General features: G+C 48.0%; 3 protein-coding genes across 3 annotated transcripts; 2 read left to right on the forward strand and 1 right to left on the reverse strand.

The window, feature by feature from the left end:
- Positions 1-320: 320 nt before the first annotated feature.
- On the reverse strand, positions 321-2,539 carry LACBIDRAFT_295999 (uncharacterized protein; the record flags this gene model as incomplete). Its single annotated transcript, XM_001890061.1, has 9 exons — positions 321-676; positions 732-740; positions 876-1,024; positions 1,249-1,305; positions 1,358-1,371; positions 1,867-1,944; positions 2,295-2,335; positions 2,412-2,423; positions 2,533-2,539. 9 exons carry the CDS (start codon positions 2,537-2,539, stop codon positions 321-323), a joined length of 723 nt encoding a protein of 240 aa, XP_001890096.1.
- Positions 2,540-13,724: 11,185 nt separating this feature from the next.
- Positions 13,725-13,955, forward strand: LACBIDRAFT_316782 (uncharacterized protein; the record flags this gene model as incomplete). Its single annotated transcript, XM_001890036.1, has 1 exon — positions 13,725-13,955. The coding sequence occupies one exon, from the start codon at positions 13,725-13,727 to the stop codon at positions 13,953-13,955; it is 231 nt and encodes a 76-aa protein (XP_001890071.1).
- Positions 13,956-15,429: 1,474 nt separating this feature from the next.
- LACBIDRAFT_316783 (uncharacterized protein) lies at positions 15,430-16,065 on the forward strand (the record flags this gene model as incomplete). Its single annotated transcript, XM_001890037.1, has 3 exons — positions 15,430-15,464; positions 15,568-15,971; positions 16,025-16,065. 3 exons carry the CDS (start codon positions 15,430-15,432, stop codon positions 16,063-16,065), a joined length of 480 nt encoding a protein of 159 aa, XP_001890072.1.
- Positions 16,066-16,448: the final 383 nt, after the last annotated feature.

The raw sequence follows: 16,448 nt of genomic DNA on the forward strand, positions 1-16,448 counted from the left end.
CAGGCTACCGTCGACTCGGACGAAGAGTTCGAGCATGAAGAGGAAGACGAACCAGCGCCAACGAGCCTGGAAGATCAAAATCCTACACCCGATGACTCCAACGGGGGTAAAGTACAGAGGCCTTAAAGTCGAGGGTATCGAATGGATGCAGGAGAAACTTGGGAGAAACAGAGGATAGTCGAAGAGGCGCCAAGTGCACTCATCGTTGGGGGTGGTGCTTTGGGTATTCGTGAGTTTCCGCCATTCAACGCATGGACTATGGATGTTGACGATGAAACAGCTGAAAACGAGAAATGCGGCCTATAAGCTCTACTCAACCCCTAGCTGCCCCCGCCATGCCATCTCTCCTTCTCCACCACGAACATCGCACCGCGTATCGTCACCAGCGTCCACGTGTCTTCCTCCAAAGGCGTCGACGCAGCATCCGCTTTCTTCGTCGGGACATACGGCCGTGCCCACGAACTCCCCGTCGCACTAGGAACACCAGCAGCTGGAGCCGTAGTGGTCGCAGGTGACGCAGTGGTGGGAGTTACAGGACTAGCGGAGGCTACTGCCGCTGGGGAAGGGGTGATGGGAGCAGCGGGGGCAGGCTTGGGTTTAGGCATACCGTTGGCAGCTGCTGCGTTTGCTGCGTTCATCCATGCATACTTTCCACCTGGGCCTGCTGCTTGTGTTGCTACGGCATTGTACATTTTCTTGCACATATTATATTTCGCTTTACTGCTACATACTAATGGTACCTGAAAAGAGTGACACATATATGGTATATTCATTGTGAATACGTCGGAAGCGGTGACAAGGACCCCAGGCTCCTGTCAATTTTTTTCGGATCAGGCTCTGTCAGGCTTCAAATAGACCTGACCCTGCTCGCCAACCGTAGGTCCTCATTATCGCATTCCAGACCTCGTAACCCATGCCGCTCAGTAACCTCAGTGTGAGGTTCGCAGGGGCGAATATGAGGTGGTTCAAACGATTGTGGGGAAGTCGGGCCGAGAACGCGGGGGAGAGCGCGGGGGAGAGAAGGCTGAAAAATGATGAGGGAGGTGGGCATCAATGCCCTGAGGGAGGTCGTATTGGAAATGGGGTGTAGGAGCGCGGAGACTACCTTGACTTTCTTGAGTTGTCTCAAGCGGAGTGACGGCGTGGGGAATTTCAGAGACAGGCAGCGACCTCACTTGCAACTTAACTGTCTGAATGAGATAAGACAAATCGGTTAATCGATAAGCCATGAGTCGGACATCGGCCCACTATGCATTCCTGACAACCCCAGGGGTCGAGGTGACAGCCTGACAGGGTCCACATGACCTAAAATGAGCTCAGTATCGATAATAAGCGCTAGACTGAGGAAATGACTTACGTTAAGCGTAACATCTGTCAGATCAGGGCTCGGAAAGGCTGATAGAACACACAACGTCGACATCGTGCCGAAACGGTCAAGATGTCTTAGCGGAAGTGGTAGTTGCATGCTACGGGTCCAGGCCGTATCGCCGATTCCGACAACGACATGTCATCGGGCAAGCGAAGGGAGCGTTTGCTCTGCTACCTCAGATGAGTATAAGATATACGGGTTGCTGATGCGTTGTCGATCGACCAATCGAGCGTTCAACAGGTTGTAATCATCTACCGAGTCCCGTTACGGTTGGCTGTCGGAAACCTATTTCAAAACTGCGTTATGAGAAACGACTGTAAATCTCCACTTCAACAGGCTCGCCTATGTCAGTGATGTTTGCAGTGAGTACATACTCAACACCGTAGCCTGTATGCAACGTCCGCAAAGCCGTTGTTGGGCTTCCTCACCAGCCACAATTCTAGTTTATGCAAGGGGTACGTCAATTTTTCGCATTGGAATCACCCACAATCACATACCCAGAAATGGTCGGCCGCCCTCTCGCTCGCCGCCAATTGCGTCGCCAAGGGAACTTGTAGTCCCCGATTTAGTGCCCACTGGGGTGAATTCAGCATCTGGATTCTGGAACCAAAATATATGTTCGCCGTATGAACTCAACAACATGCAAGGGAACTTCGCCAGAAAAGGCAGAAGTCCACACTCTCATCGTCAAGCCCGACCCCAGAATCTCCAGGCTCGCCCTTCGTCTATGCCTTGATCTAATTGGATCTCTCCACCCCTAATCTGGCATCATTGCAAGGCGAGTGGTCGTTGATCTTGAAAAACGCAGGTGAACGTCAACCAACTTTTGTGCTTCAGGATATTGCGTGGCTGAAGTGTGGGTATCGCGGTCCTGTATTTAACGAAAATTGTAACTTGAAGAAGAGGTACAGTAAATGGAACTCACCTGCGCATCCTTCAATTTTGCATGTGCTCCTTCATCAATATCTGTGCAGAGAGGATCCTTGCAGCGTGAATCGTAAAAGAATGAGAGGTTTGTCAACGTCACATTATGATCACAAACCTGGCGCAAACACTACTAATGTCATCGCCACAACACAAAAGCTCAGCAAGGCTTCGTTCTGTTTCGCGTCTCCAGCTGGATTTCGCTTTCTCTGGTGTAGGCTCTATGCAACGCAACGTACGGGGCATTCAGACATTCACCCTGCACAAGAGGTGTTAGGATATGATAAGTATAGTGCTTGGAAGTTAGGTTAATTAACTGGAAAATAACCGAGACCAGACCGGACCTAACTGCAAAAAAACCGGACCGCGGTTAGTGGTTAGTCAATTCTGGAAATGAAATAACCGGTTATTTTGCGGTTAACTAACCGTTAAAAAACCGGTTATAACCGGTTACAACCGACCCTATTATACCCCTTCAAAACGCATCTAAAAGCATGAGAAACACTAAAAATCTGACAGAGTTATGGTCAAATCTCTAAATTATTGGCTAAAATAGTAGGCTTTCAAGAATATTATTATAAAATTGTCAATTCTTCACCGAATTTAGCGTTCTTGGGCTTGTTTTAAAGCTACGACGCATGGCAATAATGTTTACTGCAAGGAATATGAGAAATATACGCCGTTTTAATCGATTTTCTATTTTTTCGGTCCTAACCGGTTAGTAACTGCAACTAACCGGTTTTCATCGGTTATCTTCGGTCCAGTTAGGTTATTTTGGGTCTGGGAACGAACCCTAACCGGTCTCGGTCTCGGTTAGAGCCCCTGGGCACCCAATAACCTAACCTAACCGGACTTTCAAACACTAGATAAGTATACTCAGACGTTGTACAAGAGTAAACGGCTTTATTCGGTCTCTACCTGTTAGGATATGATAAGTATACTATCAGAGACCGTAAGTAAGAAGTATGAATAATAGAAAATAAGATACGCACCTCAGACGTTGTACAAGAGTAAACGGCTGAGGAAAGCGCAAAGAAAGGAGGGAAGAAAATAGTAAAGGGGATAATAGGAACAAACTAATGAAGTCATTCGATCGGGAAAGGAGGTATGGGTTCAAACCTCAACACTCCCCCTGAACCCGTAGCTTGGTCGATTAAATATCAAGGTATTCCATTCCCATTTTCTTGATAAGGACTTCGAGTTTCGGACGAGAAAGTGACTTGGTGAATAAGTCCGCGACGTTCTCCTCGGAGGAGATAGGTTCGACGAGTATCTCGCCGAGGGTGACTGCCTCGCGAATCCAATGAGTTTTGATGTCGACGTGTTTTATTTTGCTATGGCCGCCAGTGTTTTGAGTAAGTGCAACGGCGGAGTCGTTGTCGCAATAGACGGTTATCGGAAGGTCGAAATGTTGGTCGACCTCGGTATACCAAAAATACATCCACTTCGCCTGCTTTCCACCTTCGAATACCCCCACAAACTCTGCTTCGCCGGTAGACGTGCTAACCCTTTTCTGTGTCTTGGATTTCCAACAAACAGGTCCGCCAGCTGATTTGAATATGAATCCTGCTGAGGATTTGCGCGAATCTGGTTCATCGCCGTATGAAGAATCGGAGTATCCGATTGGTTTGATGCTCTCGCCCTTTCGGTACGTGATAGCAAGGTTTGCGGTGGTTTTGAGGTAGGTGATGCAATGCTGGACAAGGCGCCAATGGAAAGGGCGAGGGTCAGATGCGTAGCGCATTAACGTGTTCACGGTGAAAGAGATGTCCGGACGTGTTCCGTTTGCGATGTGGTTGAGCATCCCTAGAGCCTTTCGGTAATCCTTATCTTTCATGAACTCGATGTCAGTTTGTGGGATCGGAATTGGTTGTGAGTCCGTGAGGTTGACGTTTGGGGGAAGAGGCGTATATTTTGGGTTCGCGTTTTGCATTCCAAAGGTAGTGACGGTCTTCAGAATTAAAGGGCGTTGGTGAATAGAGATGTCGCCGGAGTCATGGTGTTTGATCGTCATGCCAAGAACCTTATCTGGGCGGCCAAGGTCCGTAATTTCATAGGCGTTTCCAAGTTCGGTTTTCGCTTCAATCTCGTTTTCGGAGGACGAAGATCCTCCTGTAACGTCATCGGTATATGTTCCAGTTATCGTGTACCCTTTGTCTGTCCATTGAATTCGAATACAAGGGTCTGCGCGAGATTGGCGATGGCCGAGTTTAGTGAATGTCGCATTGAGCTCACGAAACCAGTTGTTAGCACCATCCATTGTACCATAGATGGTGAGGTTCATAAGGAGGACAGTGTCGACACCTAGAATCCCATAATGCTTCTCGAAGCCTTCAGGAATTTCTAGGTAGTTTTCGCCTTGAGGTACAGAGTTGAGGTATGCGCCGACGAAGTCGAGTAGCCATAGACGAAGTCCGAGCGACGCGCTCAATGCGAATAGCATTCTAATGGATTCATATCTTACCACAGCGGCGAACGAGTCCCACCAGTGTTCTCCATACTTCTGAGAGAATCCCTTAACCACCCCACGAGCTCTTCTTCGGAGCAGGTTCCCTATACCATCAACTTTCAAGTCGTATATCCATTTTCCCTTGATGGTTTTAACGCCCTTTGGGCGAGGGACAGCGGTAACAACCCCACGAGCATCCCATCGTTCGATTTCTCTCTCCATAGCGGGCATCCATAGATAGCGTCGCGATATATCGTATGCTTCTTGGAATGTTTCTGGTATGAATTTATTGAGGGGATCGGGAGTCGAGTTTGTGTTTAAGGCTGTAGGGGAATCGTCCTCTTCATCGTCTGGTTCGATTACAGGAATTGTGAGGTCGTCGGTATCTGCAGCTATTACAGGATTTGTTGTTTCGGCGGCAGCGGCGAGTCGGGATGATTTCCGAGAAGCAGGAGGGTAGATAATACGTTGGCGAGAGACTTTGGGTTTTTCAATGATAGGAGTGGGAATGTCGATGGTCTCGGATGAAGTGTCGTTGGTGGTATGACGTGTAGAATCATCTAAGAATTCATAGTCAATGTCTCCATCATCCTCAACGAAATACTCCCCCTCATCTGTGAGCGTCCGGTGACCAAGACCTTCTTCGAATACCACGTTCCTAGATCTGATGATCTGACCAGTCTCAGGGATCAAAACTCTGTAGATTCCTCGACCCTCTAATCCCATCAATCGCCCCTTTTGTCCCCGATCCGCTAGTTTGCCGCCGCCCTTCTCATATGGGATATGCACGTACGCAACACATCCCCAGACCCTGATGTGTCCCACATCCTGCCTTTCGCCTGTGAACTTCTCCTCTGGGATGATTCCTGGGTGTCGAGCAGATGGTAAGACATTCTCGACGGTCTCTGAGAACGCCCATGCTTCAGCCCACCATTTAGCAGCTAGTCGTGCATCATTGAGCATTACTCGGACAGATCCAGTAGTGATTCCGATCGAGCGTTCCGCCGTTCCATTGGATCCAGATGAGTATGGGGCCGTTGGCACCATGATCAGACCATTCTCGGCGAAGTAAGCTACCCAGAGCTCGCTTTTAAACTCTGGTGCATTGTCTGTTCGTACAAAGACCATGAGCTTCCCAGTGACGTTCTCCGATTCGGCTTTATAGGTTTTTAGGATGGTCAACGTCGTTTCGGCGGTTCGATTTGGGATGAAGAATGTCCGTTTGCGTGAGGATCCGTTATCATGGAACTTCATTCCATACAGGGCGCCTCCTGCTGAAGTAACGCGAGCTGGTCCCCATAGGTCGATGTTGGTAAGTCGTAAGACTTCTGTTTCAGCTTCAACTTTTTCATCGTATGCTCGTCGCTTCTGATTTCCAATAATGCAATCTTCACATTTTCCCAACGTCTCTTCGTTGGTGATTACCAGACCATCAACTAGCTTGCTAGCTTCTGATATACGCGTAGTTCCAAAGTGGGCGAATCGGCGATGCCAGAGAGCAAGGTCAGCTGGGCTTTTTAGGGATCGAGCAGTGAGGATGGTTGGAATGTTTGAGACAAGTGATCCTCCGACAAGGTATAATCCATCCTTTAACACTCCTCCAAAAATCTCTCTTTTACCCATGAAGAACCGTGCCTTTTGTTTCCCAAAAATGACCTCCCAACCAGCAAGATCCATTCTACCAATGGAGATAAGGTTGGCCGTGACGTCGGGGGCATGAAGAGCATTGGTGAATACCAAGGTGTGTTCGACATTATCATGTACAACCTTTATCTCGACTGTTCCCATTCCTAAGACTCTGAAGTTTGCCCCTACCATCGACGATTGACCAATTGCTTTGTCGAGGGATTTGTAAACAGAGAAGACGTTTCGAGATTTGAAGAAATATGTTGTACATCCAGAGTCAGCAACACATGCAGAGCCGATCCCAATTGCCTCAGGATTTGCAGCAGCGGCGAGGGCAACTTTACGTTCAGCAGTGGCACTTTCATCGATAAGCTTGTCGATATTACTGGTTACTGCGCCTGGTAATATGAAACGGTTTCCGATTGAGGCACTCTGGTCGGTTTGAGCATTTTCGCGAATGATGGTATCGATTTCTTGGTAGTTAAACGTCGTGGATAACGCCCAATGAGTACCTGGGGTTGTGGACCCAGATGATGTAGACGATGTCATCAGCATCGTTAAGTTTGCGCTCGCAGTAGCCCGCTTTCCCTTGTACCAAGGGGGATATTGACCAGCTTTCCCACCTCCGGGTCCAAAACAATCCTCCATAAGGTGGCCGACCTTTCCACATAGTGAGTTTGCACATATCAAATGAGCTTTACTGGGGTTGGTCGTTCCACGCTGGTGTTGAAAAGGTCTGAACGTTTTCATCTCAGCTTGTAAAGCAAGGATGGTTGCTTCAAGCGCTTTGACGGTGTCGATAGACGGCGGTGTAGGCAAGTCAGGTTCTTTGGATTTTCCTTCGCGGATACTGAGTCGTTCGGCATGGGTTGTTAGATTCATTATGATGGTGTTGAGATCTTTTTCACTGTACATGCTGTTGATGACAGCGTCCCATGATTCAGGGAAAGAGTCGAGGAGTTTGGTTATGAAGCGCTGGTTATCGATATTGGCGCCGGTATCGTTTGCAAGCTTCCGCAAGGTACGCATTTTCTCTATGTGACCTCCTGCACCTGCAACAACCGCCCCCTCAGCCATTCTATACCTCGACAGCTTCTCTTCACGCATGTTCCTTGCCCGATCACTTGTCCTCCCATATTGGTCCTCGAGGAATTTCCACGCGACATGTGCCTTGGTGGCGCCCGATGCATCAATGCCGGAACCAGAGAGATCAGCGATGTTAATTAACACCGATGATAGCGCCACATTTTCGCGGAGTTCGTATTCGAGTAGAGTTGGAGTGGTGGATAGGAGGGGAGTCGACTTCTCGGGAGTCTGAGTCGGCGTGATAGCAGCGGGAACGTCGATTGGTTTTTCGGTTTCTGTTGTGGGATCGTTGGCTGGGATAGGACTGTCTATCCCCGCAGGGACAACGACTTGATTCTCCCAATATTTGTGTAGTCCTCTCGGTCTTCCATTAATTCCCATAAGGATCTTCCAAGCGGCATAGTTTTCGTAGCCACGGAGTTTGTCGTTTTCGGGTAGGATAAACATGGATAAGTTAGACGGTGAAGTAGACATCGTCGTGTATGTGAGCCTTGGGTTTAGTAACGCAGTCAGGTAGGACGGGGCCGATAACCTGTTAGGATATGATAAGTATACTCAGACGTTGTACAAGAGTAAACGGCTTTATTCGGTCTCTACCTGTTAGGATATGATAAGTATACTATCAGAGACCGTAAGTAAGAAGTATGAATAATAGAAAATAAGATACGCACCTCAGACGTTGTACAAGAGTAAACGGCTGAGGAAAGCGCAAAGAAAGGAGGGAAGAAAATAGTAAAGGGGATAATAGGAACAAACTAATGAAGTCATTCGATCGGGAAAGGAGGTATGGGTTCAAACCTCAACAAGAGGAGTCACTAAATAGTAAGGCGTGCCTTCCCGAGACCAATTCTGAGCTTCATCAACGACGGCAACGTTACCAGGATCAACGAAGGGTTGTTGAACGTTGAAAGACGACAAAGGGTTGCTTCCGGTGTGTTCGTGTTGACTTACGCCCCTTCGCTGACCACTCTTCTGCAGCGCATCCGCCCATGAATTTGATTGTCCTTGAACACTCAAGTCGATCCGCCTGCTCGCTCCGGTTGCGGAGTTTATACTCACCACACCTGTAAGTTATTTATATGCCTGGCCGCTTCCACTGCCGAACAACCACAATCCCAAGGCTGCGGATTTGTGAACCGGTCATATGTGGAGTGAACTATTGCACGGGCAACTTCCAGGCATCTGTGCGCTCATTCGTGCCTAGGATCACCCAGCGAGAAAACGTGAAAAAGAACCCAGAAATTTAAATGGCTAAGTTATGCTCAAAGGTTCGCAAAAAATTACAAATTTGACTATATCTCAGTCATTAACAGCCCAAAAATCAAATGGGGCTCATCCCCAAGGTCGCGGGTGTTTAGAGGTGTACCCTCATCCATATCTGCAAATAGCCTTATGTAGGTATGGCATACCCATGCAATAGGTTAACGTGGAGCTTATACATTTTTACGAAACAACGTGCGCCAGGGTGTCCTCCTCCTCTCAGAGAGATGCTTTGTGAAATAAAACTAAAGTACAGCCATTTTTTTACTTCTTGCTCTCGAAAATCGGAGAGGTGGTAACACTGATATCTATACAAGAAAGAGGACTCCGCGGAACTAGAAGGATATTGAACTTGGCGTGAGGACGGGGTATCATATGGATGAAGACGAGAATGATTGAAGAGGTATCTGAAAAATGAGTGTAAGAAAATATCTAAAATATGCCAAGGAAGGTTAGCGGATACCATAGTGTCGGTGGAAACGTGGGGAACATCCTATTTCACTTGTGGCATTACTCATAAGCCCCTGATATGGAAGAGCAAGTTAGGAAGCATTAAAGTACGAAATGAAAATTTAAAAACGTACACATCTGTACTTTGCCATCCTTCCCACCCGTCACAAGAATTTTCCCCCCTTGACTGAAATCAACAGAGGTGACGGAGTCGTTGTGCCCTTGTATCACGCTGTGTAAAGTTGCCGCCTCCAAGTCATAGAATCGGATGCAATTGTCACCGGAGCCTGACACAACCCATTTTTTGTCGGGTGAGACAGAGAGGGACGTAACGCCTCCCTGGATGATTGCCTCGGTTATCAGGAGAGGCAATATATACGAAGGGTACATACAAACCTTGTTCCCAGTAAGTCTCGTCGTGCATTGAATAAGTGGTTCTCCTCCCGCCATTTTTCTGTGATTTGCCAAAGCCTTTTCAGTGTCAAGCAACGGACTGACGTCCAAGTACTTCAGTGATGCATCTTTACTTGCGATCACCAACCCTTTCCAGGCGAGTTGGACAAACGCAAGACTCTTCACTGCATATTCATCCCCCACAATCGTCTCCATCAACCTCGCGCGTTTTTTGTGTATTTTCCATACTTCTATAGATCCGTTTCTGCACCCCAGAGATACCAACTGGTCCGGTAAAAAGGCGATCGAGAGAATAGACCCGGATGTTGCATAAATAATTTTGCACGCTCCATTCTCCAAGGTCCAAATTCGCGCGGTGTTGTCATAACACCCTGCCACAAGCATTTTCCCATCCGTCGAGAAGCATAGTGATGAAGTCCTCGCTTTGTTCCCACTAAAGGTGTAGTGAACTTTCCCTGTAGCGGTTACTATGACCTAGTTTGATGGTTATTTTACCCGGTACTGCAAGCGAGGGGGAAGGCGCACATCGACTTTCTCTTTTTGACCCCCAACTGCCAACATACTACCGTCTGGGCTGAAGCATATTACTCGAACCACATTATCCGTCGGTAATGTCCTGAATGTAAGGTTTATCAGATCATAGAATCACCATGAACGTCATGAAACCAACCATGTCTCTATACCTGTTACAGCATCGTACATGTGCACTGTTCTACCACACGCTACCGCAAGGGATTTCATATCAGAAGAAATCCGAACACACTGCACCGGGCTATTACAAGCGATGAAACACAAATCGTCAACGGTAAGAATCACCTTCAAAAATGGATCACCTTTCGTGGTTAAATGTTCTGACCAAGGTTATGTCAAGTGCGTGCTTGACATTGGGGTTGAGTGCTATAGACCAGTCTGTACCCACACGTTTCCATTCAGGAGTAAAATTCGTGATGTTTAGATTTTCTGGCGACTCTGACGTGGTTGACAATGGACTGGAATCGTTGACGAGGGGATTCACAGGCCTTGCATCACCTGGCTCGCTGTCAGTATCGCTTTCTTCTGTGGGATCTAGCCCGCGATCGAGCTGAGCTCTTAAACTGTTGACCTCATCTTCAAGTTCATAGCATCTAGCACCGCTCACTTCGAGAGCCTGGTGAAGAGTACGTAGTTCATCTGCTTGTGAGGCAACTAAGACATGCGATTAGGAAGGTGAATTGCCTCGCACGGTGATATTAGGATCCCAGCGCACCTTTTCTCTCCAGCTCGTCTCTAACCTCAGAGGCGATACTCATTTTCAAAGCCAGGGCGTCTAATTCTTGCCTGATTACACCAAACGATTGGTCCGTACTTTCGTCACTGGCCTGGGAACGAGGAAGCGATGTTCCAATGGCCTGAAGTCTCAACAACCGTACGTGGTCCTTGGACATGATGAGGTGTGGTATAAAGGAGAATGAATGTTACCGAGCTCGAGGTTATGGGAATGATCATGGAGTTTCCATTTATGTCACGTGGGTCAGTAATACAACTTCGCCGAAACAAGGCTTCGTTCTTTTCGCGTCTCAAGTAAGACTCCACTTTTTCTAGTGTAAGCTCTTTGCAACGAAACATACGGGGCATTCAGACATCCTCCCTGCACAAGATGCATCGATGAACAGTAAGGCGTGCCTTCCCGAGACGGTTGCTTCCGGTGTGTTCGACGTCCGTGTTGACCTTCAATGCCCCCTCGCTGACCTTTCTTCAACTGAATTGGATCGAATGTAGGCCGAATACGAACTGAAGAGGCCTCAGCCCATGGTGCATTCTCCGAAAGATATTATTCCCTGTTCTGAAGCCGAGGTTCTTCATCAGAGATCCGTCCGACGTTGTTCGACCCTCGAGCTCTGGCGGCGGCTCTGCTGCGTCCTTATGATTCGTGGATCGCTCCATGGCATTCCAGCTCTTTGACTTTCCAACATGCAGTCGTTGTTCATCTCCCGAGTAGTCGACACCTTTGCTCATCACCTGTACTTACCGAATAACGGAAAACCTCTCCCCCCTTCCGTCGTCACGTCTTCTTCGTGCACCGTTACTAATTAGGGAGCTACCTCTACACTCAATCTGGATGGTGAGTCACTGAAACTTTTTTTAAATGGTACCAACAATGCTATTCCTCGGATAGAGAAAATTCACCCTGGAGCTACGGCATTAGATGTGCCCCTTTCCACGACCTCTCTTCCTCTTCACCAGTGGATCACGCACACGGAATAATGATCATTTTCGGGCGGGTTTTCATGAGATGGAACTTGGCGTACCGCCTTTACTCTAGACCATCAAGAGTTCACAACAATGACGAGCCTGGAGGTTAATAATGGTTCATTCTCTTCACAATCTGCTTAGACTACCCGAACAGGGCCTCACAGCCGCGTGAGGACGAGAGAGGCGGCACTGACAGGGCATTAACGGCTGGAACTTGCTCGACACACTCTTAGAATGGCTACAAGGTTCGTTTGGTATTATCCCACTACTTCGTCCATGCTTATATTGGGTTACATGTAGCCGGGGGTTGCGTCCGCATCCTCCTCCCAATCGAATAGCGGACTGAAATTCGATACGCGTTTTCGTTGGAGAGTCTGACTGGCGCTCCATCAACCCTTTTTTCCCTCTAAGCCTACTACCATCCACCCCAATGTTCGCCCCTTCAAGGACTGTCTTCTTGCCACATCTGTTCTGGGTTTGTATGCCCTCATTCGTTCAATCGCACTATCCATCCACTCATCGTCTACACGACCGAAGGCCCAGCACATCGTTATCTAGACTCGCATAGAGGGAGAGGCGGTGGTTGAGTTGGGCGGTTGACGGGGAGAGGTGAGAGTGAGGGAGAGGAGAGGGGAACGAGGGGTTGGGAGTGGACACACATATTAGGCCGTTCAAGTGAGCGTCTGAAATTCGCAAGTGGGCTGCCTGGACTGAGGTGAATGTTTTGTTCGGTCCATGGCATCTTGTATTCAAGCTACGGCATGTTATTGCTTGCCGTTGAGGCCGAGAAAATCGGAGACATCTCCTCTGTTTCTCTGATCATCATGGCCCATCCGCTCTGTGCTACTGCTAATTGATGACAAAGCTAGGTTCTAACCCCAAGGTTCAATAACGGTTCAATGTCGACAATGATCTAAGTATGGGGATACGACACCGAAATGTCAGTACGGGTATATTCAGCCACCTTGATGAGTCCCGTCACCAAGTGGCCCTTCCAATTCCCCATAGTTTCTACTTTCAAGCGACTCCAGAACCCAGCCGCATCATGCGTATGCACGAGCGGTGCAGACAAAGAGAGTGGAGCGATGCTTCGCTTATCGTCGAGTGGTAACCGGTAACCTGTGTAACGTTGTGTTCAATTTACAGTACCTGAATGGCGTACGTAGCTTACTCCGACCAGTAAAATTTTAAGTATCTGCCAAACAAAAAATGCCAATCGAAGCGTAGTACGGGTCATAGGTCAAGGCAGTAATAAGTCAATGAACGGTAAATGGGAGCATCGTACGGAAACCCTCCCCACACGTAAAAATTGGATAATCTGGGGTCCAGGTCGTAATTTGGTCACATATGGAGTAAGAGGGCAGTCCACTCGACTACAGCGTATGCCCTCGGGGAAGATGCCTCAGGGCGGTTAAAGCTTCGACAAAGAGGGCGATCCGTGCGACAACATAGATCACAATGCCATTGAAATAAACACAAGAACATATTCATTTCGGCGATGGTATGCATCCCCAAAGCCGCTGCCATAGCTTGAGTCACAAAAGTGCACGGGATAATGAAAATGATTATAGAGGATACACGCCAGATAATCAGCTCTGCGTGAAAGGGGAAGGGGAAATTCCAGCCAGCACAATGGGGCTTGCTTTCATTTATTTGCGATCAACTCCGAGATCGACCTCGAATTTCTTGACCGAGGCAAATGACACTGATTCCATTGTCAACCAAGAAGTCGATCAGGTCGAAATGTCGCTTAGAAATTGGCCTGGTTCAGTGGCAGCTCGTGCTCTTTTTCATTTACTCTGCATGTTTCGTTACTCCCTCCGTGCTTACGCTGTCGAGTCTCGTTACTTTCGTGATACGCATACGTATATCGTCCTCCGCCCGATTCACTCCACATACTTCGTAACTCCCTCCATGACTTCGAAATCTCGTCTCTGTCGTCCCGGACACTCTCAGCTCTGTCGTTTTCACCTTTTGCTACTTGAACCCCGTCTCGTCACTAAGAACAATTATTATTTTTGTATTTCACGCAATCTAACCCCCCTTCAGTACAGGCACAGTATCCGATGCTCTTGGCTAGTATTTTCAAGTCTGAGCCGTCTTTCAACGACGCTGGCTTTGCGCGTACTGGACATGAACAGCTGATGTTCCACACATCTGATTGACCCCCGAAACTCTATTGGGGAGTTCAACGCCGACCATAGGAGCTGGTCGAGGAAAGGTGCCAGATCATGAGGACAGACTTTCCAAGTCCCAGCAAATTGTGCTGTGAGGGATGTCAGATAGGTGGATGTTGTGTGCACAATGCGGTGGGCTTAGGCCGCTTCCCTGGTGCCGACTGTCGATGTCGGACCGTGTTTGCACAAACGAGACCGCGCCGTCGATTGACGTATAGGGAGCGTTGCCGTGTTGTGATTGATAGTCGAGCTTGTGTCAAGAGGTGGTTTGATGAAGATGAAGATGGATGTTCGCGTCTGTGATATAGAGCTGATGGTGATCCGTGTCGTATAGGACTCGAGTGACTCTGGCGGGATCTACCGGGATAGGTTGACTATTGAAAAGAAAAGTACGTTAGCCGCAATGTACTCAAGGTCTTGCCAGACGACTTACTTTACTGGAAGGTCTTTCCAACGATACACCCAGCTACGTCGTCCAATGGGACCCAAATGCACAATAGGAAGTATTCACCCAGCGGTAGTTCCTAGCGTTCGAAGACGAAGAATCCTTGTGTGTCCGATGTGGGAGAATGGAAGGTGGACGGGTCCGTTGATGGTTGAGTCGAGCTAAAATCCAGATTGACTCAAAAGAAGATAGGGACAGCTGGAGGAAAAGGCGATAGATTGGAGTGAAGTCCAAGCATCAGTTTGACGGCAACGATAGCAGGTGGAGGCCGTCGTGTTGGTATAGGCTGCTGTATTGAGGATGACTGGAAGTACCAAGAGAGCTCGGAAACTGACCAACCTCTGCTTGGGCGTACTTTTGTAACGAGGAGCGGAATGAAGACTATATTAGAACTTAGAAGGAACTTCGAACGAAATGAGAACAATCAGGTAAGATAGAGAAAACTCACCAATGGCGACGAAGCCTTGAACTTTGCAAGAGCTCGCCGGTGTCGATTTCGTTTCTGTGAAGAGAACGTTTTCAGCAACTCAAACTCTCCGAGGCTTTCAACATGAATCGTAAAAGAATGCACAAAACAAGAGGCGTTACAATCAACGTCAGATTCGTCACATCCTGTGGTCACAAACTTGTGACAAAGCTTCGCCGAAACCACAGCTGGAGTCTGGACTTCACTTTTCTGGTGTAGGCTCTATGCAACGAAGCATAGGGGCAATTAAGACATCCCCTGCACAAGAAGCGTCACTGAATAGTAAGGGTGCCTTCCCGAGACCAATTCTGAACTCCAGAGTCAATGACAACAACCAAACCGCAACGTTCAAGTACTGAGATCAAAGGAGGGTTGTTGAAAGGCGACAAAGGGTTGCTTCTGGTATGTTCGATGTACATGTTGGTATTTACTCCTTCGCTGACCTAACGCTGACTTTTCTTCCGCAGAGCATTCGTTCAATGAACTCGACTGAGTTTGCCCCCTGAATACGAATTCAAGAGGCCTCAGCCCATGGTACAGCTTTCGAGAGATGTTCTGAAGCTGAGGCTCGTCATCAGAGATCCGTTTAACATTGGTCGACCCTCTAGCAGCGGCTTTGCCGTGTCTTTTTAATTCGTGAATCGCAACCGTTGTCCATCTCACAAGTAGGCAACACTCTTGCTCATCACCTGTGCCAAGTGACGGAAACAGCGATCTATCTCTACAGACGAACTGGACTGTGGGTCTCTTAAAATTTTCCTATATGGTGCAAACAACGCCATTCCACGGATGGGGAAACTTCAGCCCTCGAGCTACGGCATTGGTGGCGCCGCTTTCCACGCACTCTCTTCCTATGTCCTCCTACTACCGCCTACGGCTACTCGACATTGTTCTGTTTCTCCTTCGCCCTCTCCGGTGGTCTTTCTACGTTCAGGGATCGTGTTTATTGATATTTTTTGTACTTTGCTTTCTGATACACGCCCACAGAGATTCGTCATTTGTTAGAGGGTTTCTACGGCAAACTCCCAAGATCAAGGATAACTGCATGTTGAGAGACCGTATACGCGAGGTATGTGAGTGCTTTTACTCCGTCATAAGTGTATTTACTGAATTGAGTCGCATATAGTATTTCCAGATATCGGACTAACTCTCGGACCCGCAATGTAAGGCAGCCTTCCTAGACGTTGTTCCATGTTCTATGTAGTATAAGCCGATCCCGAGTCGACTTTTTATATAGTTTGGCGCTGGAGACAACCCGAATGAAAGCGAGGAGCTTATACATTTCTACGAAACAACGTGCGCCAGGGTGAATCTCAAGGACAGTCAACCTCTCAAAAATCGGAGAAAGGTGGTAACAATGATATCGAGGACTCCGTGGTACTGGCAGAATATTCCTGAAACTAGCGTGAGGACGGCGGATCATAGATAATTTTGGATAAAGGCGAGAACGATCGAAAAAGTATCTGCAAAATGAGTGTAAGAAAATATCTATAATATTCCAAGGAGTGTTGGCAGATACCATGATATCGGTGGAAACATGAGGAAAATCC

Source organism: Laccaria bicolor, genomic scaffold, assembly GCF_000143565.1.
Source record: "Laccaria bicolor S238N-H82 LACBIscaffold_78 genomic scaffold, whole genome shotgun sequence".
NCBI lineage: Eukaryota > Fungi > Basidiomycota > Agaricomycetes > Agaricales > Hydnangiaceae > Laccaria > Laccaria bicolor.